This window comes from Carcharhinus amblyrhynchos, chromosome 31, assembly GCF_965287045.1.
Source record: "Carcharhinus amblyrhynchos chromosome 31, sCarAmb.v2.hapA, whole genome shotgun sequence".
NCBI lineage: Eukaryota > Metazoa > Chordata > Chondrichthyes > Carcharhiniformes > Carcharhinidae > Carcharhinus > Carcharhinus amblyrhynchos.
The window spans coordinates 6,032,572-6,048,094 of record NC_137354.1 but is presented as its reverse complement, the minus strand read 5'-3'; the positions used below and the strand labels follow the sequence as shown (position 1 = coordinate 6,048,094).

At 45.7% G+C, this 15,523-nt stretch overlaps 1 protein-coding gene across 1 annotated transcript in view; it reads right to left on the bottom strand.

The window, feature by feature from the left end:
- The window catches only part of cdh23 (cadherin-related 23), a 767,458-nt gene that overhangs the window by 68,003 nt on the left and 683,932 nt on the right, over nt 1–15,523 (bottom strand). The window contains exons 42-49 of the mRNA XM_080215942.1: nt 14,657–14,764; nt 13,930–14,032; nt 12,745–12,870; nt 9,653–9,856; nt 7,207–7,668; nt 5,874–5,990; nt 2,955–3,179; nt 2,291–2,460 (exon numbers count right to left, since the gene is read on the bottom strand). Coding sequence (XP_080072068.1) covers nt 2,291–2,460; nt 2,955–3,179; nt 5,874–5,990; nt 7,207–7,668; nt 9,653–9,856; nt 12,745–12,870; nt 13,930–14,032; nt 14,657–14,764 — 1,515 coding nt within the window. The remainder of the gene's footprint in view (nt 1–2,290; nt 2,461–2,954; nt 3,180–5,873; nt 5,991–7,206; nt 7,669–9,652; nt 9,857–12,744; nt 12,871–13,929; nt 14,033–14,656; nt 14,765–15,523) is intronic.

Here is a 15,523-nt window from a genome sequence, read left to right as displayed (position 1 = left end):
GTGAGCAGCTTTTCTGATTTTGACCGGGTAAAGGGGTTAGAACTTCTGGCAGCAAATCAGTGAACAAATGTGACCACCCAAATGTATCATCAACGGTTTGTTGTGTGGGGTGCGATGGGTTAATTCCTGAACTTTTCAGAATACCTCACTGAGCTGACCTCAGCACTGCTGAAGTCACATCCCTCAGCAGCAGAAGGCAAGCACGTTTTAAACTTGAAATTTGGGAAAATAACACTTTCTGGTTCTTGTTTCAATCGCAAGTCTGGTGATCTCTTTCTGTCGTTTGCTGCTTTGTAGAGTGCACACAATGTGAGGTTTCGGTCGCTGTTTTAGTTAACAGATTCCCATAACTCCTGCAGTCTGAGAATGGTCTCTTCACTCCTGTGCTTAGTCTACCTGGGGAGCAGTGTCCAGATCCCCTGGGAGAATAATGTCTGGTTTTGGGACGGTTGGGTATTGTTCCTGCATTCTGCTTATTCAGCCTACATCAGAACACTTTGCGCATTTCTCGAAGACACTGCCACAATGCCAATAAGAAGAATGCTGTGATGTATATTCTTGGAGGGTTTTAACAGGGTTGATGCTGAGAGGCTGTTTTACCTGGTTGAAGAATTGGATGGGGGGCGGTCGGGTGGTCACACACTCTCAGGATAAGGGGTCAGCTGCTTAGGACAGAGATGAGGAGGATTTTTCACACTTACGCCTACCCCAGAAGGGCTGTGGATGCTTAATCACAAGCATATTCAAGACTGATATTGACAGCTTTTTTAAATACTTCAGGATATGGCGATAGGATGGGACAGCAGTAGAACTGAAGTGGAAGTTTCACCATGATCTTACTGAATGGGGTGAGCAGGTTTGAGGGGCCAATTTCCAATTCTCTTTTAACATAGAACATCGAACACTACAGCACAAACAGGCCCTTCGGCCCACAAGTTGCGCTGATCACATCCATACCTACCAAGCCATAGAACTATCTGTAACTCCCAATCCCATTAAATCCCATATACTCATCCAGAAGTCTTTTAAAAGACCCCAGCGAGTTCGCCTCTACCACCACTGACGGCAGCCGATTCCATTCACTCACCACCCTCTGAGTGATAAACTTACCCCTAACATCTCCTCTGTACTTGCTTCCCAGCACCTTAAACCTGTGTCCTCTCTTAGCGACCATTTCAGCCTGGAGAAATAGCCTCTGAGAATCCACCCTATCTACACCTCTCAACATCTTATAAACCTCTATCAGATCACTTCTCAACCTTTGTCTCTCCAGGGAGAAGAGTCCCAGCTCCCTCAACCTATCTTCATAAGGCCTGCCTCCCAATCCAGGCAATATCCTTGTAAATCTCCTCTGTACCCTTTCAATAGCTGCCACGTCTTTCCTATAGTGAGGCAACCAGAACTGCGCACAGTACTCCAAGTGGGGTCTGACAAGGGTCTTATAAAGTTGCAGCATTACCTCCCGACTCCTAAACTCAATCCCTCGATGAATGAAGGTCAGTACACCATACGCCTTCTTGACCACCTCCTCCACCTTTTCTTTATTAATTGTGGGCACTGTTGGCTGGGCTAGTGTTTATTGCCCGTCCTTCATTGCCTTCAACTGAAATGCCAGTTAAGAGTCAACCACATTGCTGTGGCTTTGGAGTCACACGGAGACCAGGCCAGGCAAGGGTGGCAGATTTCCTTCCCTAAAGGACATCAGCCAACCACATGGATTTTTCCAAGAATTGACAATCGTTTTATGGTCATCATTCGACCACGAATTGCAGATTTTAATTTTTTTATTGAATTCAAATTTTGCCACGGTGGGATTTGAATCCAGGTCAACAGAGCCTTGGGTCTCTGGATTACTAGTCCAGTAACAGTACCACTACATCATTGCCTCTTCCTGATATATGATGATTAGTCATGAGTTCATAGAATCACAGAATCATAGAATCCCCACACTGCAGGAGGCGGCCATTCGGCCCATCAAGTCTACACGAAGCACAATCCCACCCAGACCCTATTCCCATAACCCTACACATTTTATTGTTAATTCCCTGACACTAAAGGTCAATTTAGCATGGCCAATCAACCTAACCCACACACCTTTGGATTGTGGGAGGAAACCGGAGCACCTGGAGGAAACCCACACAGGTACGGGGAGAATGTGCAGACTCCACACAGAGAGTGACCCAAGCTAGGAATTGAACCCAGATCCTTGGCGCTGTGAGGCAGCAGTGCTAACCCACTGTGCCATCGTGCCACCCTGGTTACATGGGGCTTACAGGGATGACACAGTTACCTGGTAGGAAGACTCCACAAAGACAGGATTGTTGTCATTGACGTCCACAATCTGTAAATAAACTGGAACCTCGACAGATCGAGGTGGTGATCCATGATCCACAGCCCGCACCGTGAAATTTAACCACTGCACCTCTTCGTAATCCACCGTCCTGCTCGCAACTATTTTCCCTGCCAGGAGAAGTGGGAATGGGAATGGGAATGGGGTGGGTGGGTTGTGGGAGAAGGGAAGATGGGTATAGAGAGTATTAAAAAGATAATTGCTCAAATGATATCAGCTCTGCAATGCACCAATCCCCGTTTGGGGCTCAAACCACAAGTTTTCAAACTATTTCTGTGCTGAATCCCCATAAACATCGACACAGTCACTGCAAATAACACTGCATTTTGCATATCCAATTTGTTGAGGACACCAAGTTAAATATTTCTGAAGAATACACATGCTGCTGAAGTTTTTCATTTTGCACTCATCACAACAGACACACAAACACCAAATTTCAAAGGGAGCAAGCTAGTGAATGGCATTGATGGGAGAAAATTGCAGGGGGACCTTGATAGATTAACTGAGTTGGGCAAACTGCAACAGATGAGGTTCAATGATGGGAAATGTGTTGTGATCTACTCGGGACCTAAGATTAACAGAGTATTTTCTCCCCAGTGTTCACCTGCTGCAGGATCCTCCAGTCTGATGTAGTCCCCAAGGGGGAGATTCAGAAGTTCGTAGTTGATCAGTCCATTGGGGCCTTTATCAGGATCTACGGCCGACACAGAGAGCAACGTCGTCCCAGCCGTTGCTCCTTCCAGAATCCTCTCCGTGAAAATATTCACCCCGAACGGCCTGAACCGAGGAGGATTGTCATTCACATCCAGGACATTTACAGTTAGCTTTGCTGAAATAGGCCAAAGAAATAAATGGATTTAATGGAGTGACGTTGAGATGGACCAGCCACGATCTTACTAAATGATGGAGTAGGCCCCATATCGCCTACTTTAGCTTCTATTTCTGATATTTCCATTCCCCTGTGTGGACAGTACCATCCCAACATAGTTCAACTTTGTGATGATCTTCTTAACATCAGCTGTAAATTTGTCTTGCACTGCACCAAACTGACATATTGTCTTTAAATGATCACAGGGTTATCCGCTCTGCAATCCTCACTGACAGTCCATTTTATTATTGTAAGAAGTCTTACAGCACCAGGTTAAAGTCCAATAGGTTTATTTGGAATCACGAGTGCTGCTCTCTCATCAGGTGAGTCACCTGGTTTTTAACCTGGTCTGTGAGACTTCTTTCTGTGCCCACCCCAGGCCAATGCCGGCTCCTCCCCATCATTTTATTATTGACTGCACTGTGAAATCACCGGGCTGGTTATCCAGAGGCCCCAGGCTAATCCTCTAGGGTCACTGGGTTCAGATACCACCATGGCAGCTGGTGGAATTTAAATTCAATTAATAAATCTGGAATTGAAAAGCTTGACTCAGTAATAATGGCCATGATCGAGTATCATCAATCAAAAACCTGTCCGGTTCACTATTGTCCTTTAGGGAAGGAAATCTGCTGTCCTTACCTGGTCTGGCCTACATGTGACTCCAGAGCCACAGTAATGTGGTTGGCTGTTAACTGCCCTCTGAAATGACTGAGTAAGTCACTCAGTTCAAGAGCAATCAGGGATGGGCAACAAATATTGACCTTACTAGTGACATGCACACTCTATAAAAGAATAAGAAAAATCAGAATTTTCTGATTTTAATCCTAAATTTGCCTTGTTCAGTTGATGTTTGTGCCCCTTTGTCACCTTGTATTGATAACGGTTCCAATTTATCCTTTCTGATAGCCTCCACCATTTTATATGCTTCTGTAAACTCACCTTCTATTAAGATGCAACCGTTCTCCCTGTTAATGCAGTCACTTAGTTGTTGGGTACCAGTCCTGAGATTGTTGTAGGACTTTTTTTTAATTCCTTCATGGGACATGGGTGTCACTGGCTGGCCAGCATTTATTGCCCGTCCCTAGTTGCCCTTGGAGGGCAGTTGAGAGTCAACCACATTGCTGTGGCTCCAGAGTCACATGTAGGCCAGACCAGGGTAAGGACGGCAGATTTCCTTCCCTAAAGGACATTAGTGAACCAGATGGGTTTTTCCAACAATGGTTTCATGGTCATCAGTAAATACTTAATTCCAGATTTTTTTTTATTGAATTCAAATTCCACCATCTGCCGTGGTGGGATTCGAACCCGGGTAATCAGCTGAGTTTCTGGATTGATAATCTAGTAATAATACCAGTAGGCCATCGCCTCCCCTTATCTGATGCCTTCCCTCACATTTTAAACATATTAGATATTGTTCCGTCTTGAGGAAATTACAAACCAGCATAAGCAAGTTAAATTGGAATGGAATTAAACATCTAAACAGCTGTTGGTGTACAAGCTGATTCAATCAATCTCATTGGATCCTGCTCCAGGATTATTTCAATATCTACCCTCAGAGTGCTGACTTTTGGCTCAAACACTCTTGAAAAGGATTTACTATCAATATTGTTCATTGTCTCTCATCTAACAGCTAACAGATAGTTCTAACCCTATCTTCCTGATAGCACAACAGCTCAATAAAGTTGAGTAAAACAAGGTCAGCACAATGCTTAGCACTACTGCCTCACAGCGCCAGGGACCCGGGTTCAATTCCAGCCTCGGGTCACTGTCTGTGCAGAGTCTGCACGTTCTCCCTGCGCCTACGTGGGTTTCTTCCGGTTTCCTCCCACACTCCAAAGATGTGTAGGTTAGGTGGATTGGCCATGCTAAATTGACCCTTACTGTCAGGGGGACTAACTAGGGTAAATGCATGGGGTTATAGGGATAGGGCTTGGGTGGGATTCTGGTCGGTGCAGACTCAATCGGCCAAATGGCCGCCTTCTGCACTGTAGGGATTCTATGACAAGAATGCCTCACTTCCTCCTCGGTGAATAGCAGAAGGAGAGCACTCAGCACTCCAAGGCAGCTCTTTGCAATCATACCATCGTGATTAATCCAGGGCTTCAAATCCACCTTCCTCCCCCAGCCAAGCGAACAAACCTCTCAGCATCTAACCTGTCAAACTTCTTCAGAATCTTAACTGTTTCAATGAGATCGCCTCTCATTATGGTTCTGGAACGAACTGCCAGGGGCAGTAGTAGAGGCGGGTACAATTTTGTCTTTTAAAAAGCAGTTACATGGGTAAAACGGGTATGGAGGGATATGAGTCAAACGCAGGCACCTGGGGCAAGCTTAGTGGTAAAAACTGGGCAGCATGGACAAGTTGGGCCATAGGGCCTGTTTCCATGCTGTAACCTCGATGGCTCTATGACTCATTCTCCTAAATTCCAGAGAACATAGACATAATTTACTCAGGATTTCATCACAGGGCAACAACCCTCCACTCTCATGCCAGGCTCCAATTTAGTGGGCCTTTGCTATTCTTTAAACTCAAAAGATTTATTCCAAAAGCTCATTTTCAAAGCATTTCACTGGACAGAAATAAAGACACATCAATTCCTACGTCAACTGCGCTCTTCTCACTGACAACACACAAACCGAGTGAGAAAATCTTACCATTGGGAACACTGACAGAATGGCTGATAACATCACTGGCGTTGTCGTGTACTGATATCGTGAGCTCGTAGGTAGCTACCAGCTCCCTGTTCAAAGGGGCTCTTACAAACACAGCACCTGGATAAAAACAACAACAAACATTGTTAATGGGATAAATGTTCTGTGTGCCTCGAGTGCAGCCTATAATCAGTGAATGGGTGCACGATAACTGAACCTTTCCTTCCTTGGGAAGGATGTCCTCCATTGTGACAAGTGATCCAGATCATTAGATTAAAATCCTCTTTGTGATCAGCAGTCGTCTCAGCTTCGAGGAGCAGCCGATTCTCTCTTCCTCTCATTATTTCTGTACTGGTTTGCTTATCTTAGAATCATAGAATCCCTACAGTACAGAAGGAGGCCACTCATCCTGTCACATCTGCACTGATCACAATCCCACCCAGGTCCCATGTATTTTCCCAAGCTTTACCCCCGACACTAGGGTCAATTTAGCATGGCCAATCGACCTAACCCCCACATCTCTTTCATAGGATTATGTATTTTTAAAAATACAATGCCCAATGTCCTTAGGGGTAGCATGGTGGTGCAGTAGTTAGCACTGCTGCCTCAAGTATCAGGGACATGGGTTCGATTCCCGGCTTGGCTCACTGTCTATGTGGAGTTCGTACATTCTCCCAGTGTCTGCGTGGGCTTCCTCCGCGTGCTCCAGTTTCCTCCCACACACTCAAGATATTCAGGTTAGGTTGACTGACCATGATAAATTGCTCCTTAGTGTTAGAGGGACCAGCTATGGTAAATGCATGGGGTTACAGGAACAGAGCCTGGGTGGGATTGTGGTTGGCGCAGACTCGATGGGCCGAATGGTCTCCTTCTGCAATGTAGGGATTCTATGATTCTATTCTGTGACTGTAAAAGCGTAAGGAAATAGCTACATTCACTAGAATTCTGAAATAGCAATAGGAAATCTAGAAATACTCAGCAGGTCAGGCAACGGGGAGAGAAACAGAGGGCGCAATTCTCCAGCGTTCAAACCACCCTTCCCACCCCCATTCTCCATGGTGGGTTTTCCCAAGGCAGAAATGCCTCGTCTGGCCACCAGCTGCCAATGGGATCTCCTGGTCCAGCCAAAGTTGGTGTCGATTTAGATTCCTGTCCGATGCTGCCGTCAGTGAACCCGTGGCGGGGGTCAACTTTGGTGGGTCAGGAAGATCCCAACCGTGGGGTGGACTGGAGAATTCTGTCCAGAGTTGATGTTTCAGGGCATGGATCGTTCTTCAGGACTGCCGGACCAGGAGTGTTTCCAGCACTTTCCACTCCTGTCCCTCGTCAAGCTTACCTGTTTGAAAATTGATGTCAAAGGCCCTTTGCTGTTCCTGTACCTCCACATCAGTGTCATCCTTAGCAACAAGCTCGATGATGTAATACTCCAGCTGGGGTCGCAGGTCCCGGTCTGTTGCGGTGATGTTGGCAATGACGGCACCAATGCTCACTGACTCGCTGACGCTCACAGTCTGGACAGGGTTGGTGAATTCGGGGCGGCAATCATTAATATCATCAATGACAACGTTCACCGTGGCACTGGCTGACAATGACGGGGTACCTCGATCCGTCGCTATGATGACGAGTGTGTAGGAGCCCCTTTCCTCTCGGTCCACTGTTACGCCATTGGCCACTTTGATAATACCCCTGCGAGGGTCAATGGTAAACTTATCCTGGGCGCCTCCCTCTATCCGATACCTCAGCTGTTGGTTCACACCAACATCTGCGTCCGTGGCTGTCACCTGCCCAACACTGAAGCCTACAACACAGGAAAACACAGCAACCATCAATCCTCTTCAGGCTAAGGAAAGTAGGAAGATTCTTTCGGATTGAGTGGGCGCTTTGTGTTTGGATTTTTATGCAAATGAGGCGAGGTGAGGGCCGACTGGTATTATTGCTAGACCATTAATCCAGAAACTCAGCTAATGTTCCAGGGACTCGAGTTCGAATCCCGCCACGGCAGATGGTGGAATTTGAATCCAATAAAGAAAATCTGGAATTAAGAGGCTACTGATGACCATGAAACCATTGTTGATTGTCGGAAAAACCCCTCTGGTTCACTAATATCCTTTAGGGAAGGAAATCTACCGTCCTTACCCAGTCTGGCCTACATGTGAGTCTCATGACCCTCACCTGCCCTCTGAAATGGCCTAACAAGCCACTCAGTTCAAAGGCAACTAGAGATGGGCAATAAATGCTGGCCCAGCCAGCCACACCCATGTCCCACGAACAAATTAAAAAAAAAATGATTTTATGACCTTCCTTCATCTCCACGGAAGCCCCTACTTCCAGCTCACTTCACGTGCACATCTCCCCGGTCTTCTGGGGAGTTGTACACATGGACCCAAATGTCTTGGAGAGGTGGGGTAGGGATTGGATTGTTAACTCCTCACTTGTTGGTTACTGCTGTAACAAGGAGATTCTGAGCAAAAATTCCCACTCACCTCCAGTGAATTAAAAGGCTTCTCCTGGGATGAGAGGCTGAGTAATTGGGTTTATATTCTCTGGAGTTTAGAGCAATGAGAGGCAATCTCGTTGAAAGCTGCCAGACTCTGAAGGGGTTTGAAGGGTGGATGCTGAGAGATTGTTCCTGCTGGTTGGGGAAACCTAAAACATGGGGATGGGGACACAGTCTTAGGATAAGGGGGCTGATCACTGAGGGAGGACTGAGATGAGGAGAAACTTCTTCACTCAGAAGGTTGTGAATCTCTGGGAATTCTCTATCCCAGAGTGTGATGGACATTCCATCAGTGAGTTCACTTCCTCAATGGCGGTCCCTCGGGGAGTTTCTGTGCGTCTTCATGTGACCAAACAGAACAATTCTCAACCTACGTAAATTAACGTGGGATGGACAGATCTTTTGTCTCTCACCCAATCAAGGGAGATGGGGTGGGGGTGGATTTGAAATCCAAGATTGGCCATGATCATACTGAATGGTGGAGCAGATTCTATGTGCCACATGGTCCACTAGTGAACAAAGAGACAATTCCACAGAGCCAACCGACACTCTGAACTCTTCCAAGCCATTGTTGCCTGAAGAGATCTTGTATCTACTTGTCTGCAATCCAATTTGGGCTCCTTGCAGCAACAGAGATGGAGATATCATCCCATCAGATCCAGCTCCCCTATTATGGGCTGAACAGTGGTTAGCTCTGCTGCCTTCCGGCACCAGGGACCCAGGTTCGACTCCTGGCTTGGGTGACTGTCTGCATGGAGTCTGCACATTCTCCCCGTGTCTGCGTGGGTTTCCTCCCACACTCCAATTAGGTGGATTGGCCATGGTAAATTGCCCCTTACTCTCTCATGATGTGCGGGTTGGGTAGATTGGCCATGATAAATTTTCCCTTAGTATGCCAGAATGTGCTGGTTAGGTGGATTGGCCATGGTAAACTGCCCCTTAGTGTGCAAGATGTGTAGGTTAGGTGGATTAGCCATGCTAAATTGCCCCTTAGTATCCCAAGTTATATAGGTTAAGGGAATTAGCAAAATAAATATGTGGTGTTACAGGACAAACCTGGGTATGAGTCGATGCAGATTTGATGGGCCAAATGGCCTCCTTCTGCACTGTAAGGATTCTATGGTTCTATGTATCGTTTGTCCCAGTTTAGTACACACTGACTGTGGACAATTTCAGACTCGCCAAATTGTTACGGCTAAGTTATCGGACATCTATCAATCAGCGAGCTGCAGAAGAGGAGTTAACAGATCATTGACATTTATGACCCTCTAATAACTTATTTCACCTGAGGGGCTGTTTTCCCAAACGTGGACTGTCATCGAAGGAGGGTTGAAGACTGGCACGTTGTCATTTTGATCCAAGACTGTTATTACAAGCCCAGACACACTCTTCAATCGGCCAATATCTTCTGCTATCAGTGTAAACTCTAGGCTTGCACTGGCTAACGACTCCCTGTCAATGCTTTTTCCTGGCGCCACCGAAACAATCCCTGGAAAATGTTTGAGGGGGCAAAAGTCAGCAAAAGCATTAATTAGAACGATCACATCATTGGTGAGAGATAAGATAGCTGCCGGATATCTGAGTGAATCCTAGAAGCAAAACATAAATCCATTTTACTTCCAAAAATGCACTGAAGAAATTTCTTTAATTGGAAAATCTTGAGCCAACTTAGCTATTTCCTCAAAAAGACAAGTATAAATGCGCCAGCTGATTCATCCATCTACTTAATGTCTCTCTAAAGTCCCTACCTTTGAACTAAAAAACGTTTTGGCATCCTTCCCAGTCAAAATATTTCTCGCTTCTTCTCAGAAAAAAAAATGCTTACTCTGACCAGTCCTCAATTTGCCTTTTTAATCAGCGGGTAGCTGTGTCCAGCTGTCCAACAGCTCTGAATTCGTTCTATAGCCTGGTGTTGTTGCTGAATTTTTCACTGCACGCATTTCAAGGATGAGGTTCCCTTTTAAACCCTTCTTGATTCTCATCCCTAGCGATTCCTCGTCACTGGACAATCTTGGTCTTTTATTATTGGAAAACTAATCAAATTTAACCAGTTCCTTTGTTTGATGCAACATTTTTGTTGCATCACCCACAGGGAATAGTAAATGCTGGAAGGACCCAATAGCTAGGGTCCTGAGCTTAACGTTTAATGATATGCTGATGTTGTGTTATTGATATATTTTATGTTTCTGTAGAAATGTTTGAAGTTGTTTTTTTTCCCTCAAAGCAGTTTTGGGGAGAATGCAGCAGATGCTGGAAAGCAGAATAATTATTCATTTTAGCCCTGCAGTGTCTACTTAGAATTGAGCTAATTGCAGTTTGTTTATTAAAGAGAAACGATCCCTGGGGTGTTTCTTTTAAGTTGAAGTAATGGAAGGCAAGTTAGGTATACAGGGTCATATGATGTAGTTAATAGGTGGAGCTGGGTTTATATCAGAGATAAACAGCTTTCTGTGTTCAATTGCTGGAGGGAGCTGTTAAATGATAGATTATAAGCTGTTTTCTCTTTCTCTCTGCAAAGTCTCTTTGGAACCTTCAAGGCTGTTACCCAAGTCAGAGAAAGTATATCTGTAATTGTGAACTAATTTTAGAGTGTATTTTAAGTCTATAAAAGAAATATCAAGGAGGTGATCGCCTCGTGGTATTATTGCTAGACTATTAATCCAGAAACTCAGCTAATGTTCTGGGGATCCAGGTTCAAATCCCGCCACAGCAGATGGTGGAATTTGAATTCAATTTTTAAAAATCTGGAATTAAGAATCTACTAATGACCATGAAACCATTGTTGATTGACGGAAAAACCCATCTGGTTCACTACTGTCCTTTAGGGATGGAAATCTGCCATCCTTACCTGGTCTGGCCTACATGTGCTCCAGAGCCACAGCAATGTGGTTGACTCTTAACTGTCATTGGGCAGCTAGGGGGCAATAAATGCTGGCCAGCCAGCAATGCCCATATCCTACAAATGAATTTAAAAAAAAAACGAGGCAGTGGCTTGTGGTATTGTCGCCGGACTAATAATCCAGAGAATCAGGATAATTGTCTGCGGGCCCGGGTTCGAATCCCACCATGGCAGAGGGTGAAATTTGAATTGAGTAAAAATCTGGATCTAAAAGTCTAATATTGACCATGGAATCTGAACAGGTGCTGCAGTGCGGCGACTGGGGGGATTTTCACAGTAACTTCATTGCAGTGTTAACGTAAGCCTACGCGTGACACTAATCAATTTTTAAAAAGCATGCAGCACAAAAATCCATTTAGAGAATCGTAGAATTTTAGATTAGGTATTTTTCAAACTTTGGGTTGGATCAAATGGTCCATTCCACATCTCATAACCTCTCAACCTTAGTTCATCCCAGGTGTTGACATATCAGAGAGTGGAGTTTCCATCACAAAAGAGTGAATTCAAGAGGATAGATCTTCTGAGAGAGTAAAACCAATCATGTGTTAGCTATTTTCCATCTTTTCCCCATTACTTTCGTTACCTTTAACCTGAACCGATGGATGTGCCATCTTTTGCATGGGGTATCCGTCTCTGGACCACAATGTCTGGCTATCTCTCAATCAATGCTGTAGTATAAGAGTCTGGTACATGGAGGGTCAATGTGGGACTGAGTATGGTACTGCCCACACTGTGATTTAAGTAGGCACATCACCCAGAGCTCGGGTCAGTTTAGAGATGGACAGAGATGCAAAGAGCTAGGACTCGATGGGCTGAAGAGCCTCTTCTGCACTGTATAATTCTACAGAGTCAGCTCTGAATCTGTACCCTCTCCTGTGTATATGTATATAGTTACGAGTAGTTAGCATAGATTATGGTTGCCATGGTGGTACAGAGGTTAGCACTGCTGCTTCCCAATGCCAGAAACCTGGGTTCTATTCTGGTTTGGGTCACGGTCCGTGTGGAATTTGCACATTGCCACCGTGTCTGCATGTGTCTCCTCCGGGTGCTCCAGTTTCCTCCCACAGTCCAAAGATGTGCGGGTTAGGTGCATTGGCCATGCTAAATTGCCCCTTAGTATCACGGAGACTAGTTCAGTAAATATGTGGGGTTTACGGGGCCAGGGCCTGGGTGGGATTGTGGTCAATGCAGACTCGATGGGCTGAATGGCCTCTTTCTGCACTGTAGGGATTCCATGATTTGTGGTTAATATACTCAAGGCATCAAAGTCTCCTTCACGGCATCCAAAGCAATTTCCTTCAATTACCGCCTATAAGAGACTGTCTGGCCATTTGTCACATTGCTGTTCGAAAGCAAGCTGACAGCAACATCTGTTCACTGTGGGCACCAAGATGATTGTGAAAAGCTGGAGGATATTTCTGCAGGATGTGCTAAGACGACGGTATAAGGCTGTGTGTGACAGGAGGAGGATAACTCACCAGTGTTCCTGTCTGCGGTGAAGAGTTCAGTCCTGTTGCCCTGTAATCGGTAAGTGACCACAGCGTTTGACCCTTCGTCATTATCGAACGCTAAAATGGGCCCGTTTATCACAGTTATTTGTGTCCCTAGAAATTAAACAGCGAGGTTAAAAGGTTTTGGTTTTGGTCAGTGACAAATTTAGACAGTTAAGATTTAGGTGATGAGTGATGTCTCTGAAATCACAGTACAGGCGAGCAGGATTTTCACAGTAACTTCACTGCCATGTTAATGTAAGCCTATTTGTGATAAACTTTAGGATGGAGATTCATGGGTTAAGCTTCCCTTTGTTGAACTTGTCTACTTTCATTGATTTCCCTTCATGAGGGGGCGGCACAGTGGTTAGCACTGCTGCCTCACAGTGCCAGGGACCTGGGTTCGATTCCCGGCTTGGGTCACTGTCTGTGCGGACTCTGCACATTCTCCCTGTGTCTGTGTGGGTTTCCTCCGGGTGCTCCAGTTTCCTCCCACATTCTGAAAGACGTGCAGGTCAGGGTGCATTGACCCGAACAGGCGCTGGAGTGTGGCACCCAGGAGAGTTTCACAGTAACTTCACTGCAGTGTTAATGTAAGCCTTACTTGTGGCTCATAAATAAACTTTAACTTTGAGGTGGACAATCATTCTGACTCCACGTTCAGTAATGAACCACTGCAATCCATGTAGTGTAAGCATACCCTCCGTGCTGTTAGAGAGGGAGCTCTGGGATTTTGACCCAGCGACAACGAAGAAACGTCGATATGTTTCTAAATCAGGATGGCGAGCGGCTTGGATGGGAACTTCCAGGTGACAGTGTTCCCCGGAGTGCATGCCTAATTTAGATAATCTTTCCCCAGAGTGTTGGATTCTCCACACAAAGCCCTGGGAATCCCCAGCTGTGGACAGCATGGTTGGAAACTCGCTGACAAAATGGAGCCAGCGGGAGGTTTTGGGAATCAGGTTAATGTGTTCGGCATTCTCCATCATTCACACTGCACAAAATTCAAAAACTGACTGGAGCCAGCACAGCAGAAAGCACAACGGACCAACAAGGCAACACAGGCAAAGCAGGTTCTCAACAACACAGTCAGGAAGGCACTTCTACCTGAGGAAGTTTCCTGTGAAGATTCTGGCCAGTTCCACACACGCTTTATTGTAAGGATAGACCTACCTGGGTCTGAATTCTCCAGAATTTCAGCTTGATACGTCCTCTGTGTAAACACAGGCCTGTTATCGTTCTCATCCGAGATTGAGACAGTCAGTAAGGCAGAATCCTGATGAGACAGAGACAGTATTCTGAAGCTGTAACGCACGAATGTGGAGAGATTGTGAAGATTAGGCCAAGGATCAGTCAATACCGGGCAGCATGGCGGCACAGTGGTTAGCACTGCCGCCTCACAGTGCCAGGGACCCGGGTTCGATTCCCGGCTTTGGTCACCGTCTGTGTGGCGTTTCTCCCTGTGTTTGCGTGGGTTTCTCTGGATTCCTCCCACAATCCAAAGGTGTGTGGGTTAGGCGCATTGGCCATGCTTAATTGCTCTTTCGTGTCCCGGGATGTGTAGGTTAGAGGGATTAGCAGGGCAAATGTGTGTTGTTGCGGGGATGGGGCCTGGGTGGGATTGTGCTAGGTGCAGACTTGATGGGCCGAGTGGCCTCCTTCTGCACTGTAGGGTTTCTATGAATCTATTAAACGGTGTGGTCTACGCCCACACCTTCTTGCGTGCTCAATTCCTGCGCTATATCATTTTACAATTCCATTTAAACATTACTAATAAACACACACATCACAGTGAAATTATAATTAGAAAAGTGATCATTCTCACTGAAGCTCAAAATGCTAAGATGATGATGTCATTATTAATCACAAACTGTGTGTGAGATAGCGTTTAGATAATTACTCTTCGAGCGTGTCTCGGGTTTTCTGGGCTATCTTTGACTGTGATGGTGAGTCGATATTCGGCTGTCTGCTCCCTATCCAATGGTCTGTTGACATAGATGACACCAGTCTGTAACAGAAATCGAGGCAGACATTAATATGAGCAAGGAATCACAAACCAGGGATGGGCAATATAAAAATACTGTCCAGCCAGCGAGGCCCAAGTCCCATGGAAGAATTTAAAAAACCCATCAATTCAAATACTCACACAGCTGTGGAGGAATGAGGGGTGGAGAGTTGTAGGAATTCCTTGGCCGAGAGCCTCGATGTATGAAGCTTTTTTTAAGAATTCAGTCGTGGGACATGGGCATCGCTGGCTGGGCCAGTATCTACTGCCCATCCCGAGTTGCCCTTTGGAGGGCAGTTGAGAGTCAACCACATTGCAGTGGTTCTGGAGTCACATGTAGGCCAGACCGGGTAAGGACTGCGGATTTCCTCCCCTAAAGGATATTAGTGAACCAGGTGGGTTTTTCCGACAATGGTTTCATGGTCATCAGTAGATTCTTAATTTCAGATTTCTTTTAATCGAATTCAAATTCCACCATCTGGTGTGGCAGGATTTGAACCCGGGTCCTCACAACATTAGCTGATTTTCTGGATTAATAGTCTAGCCATAATACCACTAGGCCATTGCCTCCCCAATTTTTCTCTTATAGACTTAAAACACACTTTAAATATAGTTAGCAATGACAGATATACTCGCTCTGACTTGGGCAACAGTTGTGAAGGTTCCAGAGAGACTTTGCACAGAGAGAGAGAGAGGAAACACTTATAATCCATCGTTTATTCATGCGTGGGACATGGGCATTGCTGGTTGGCCAGCATTTGT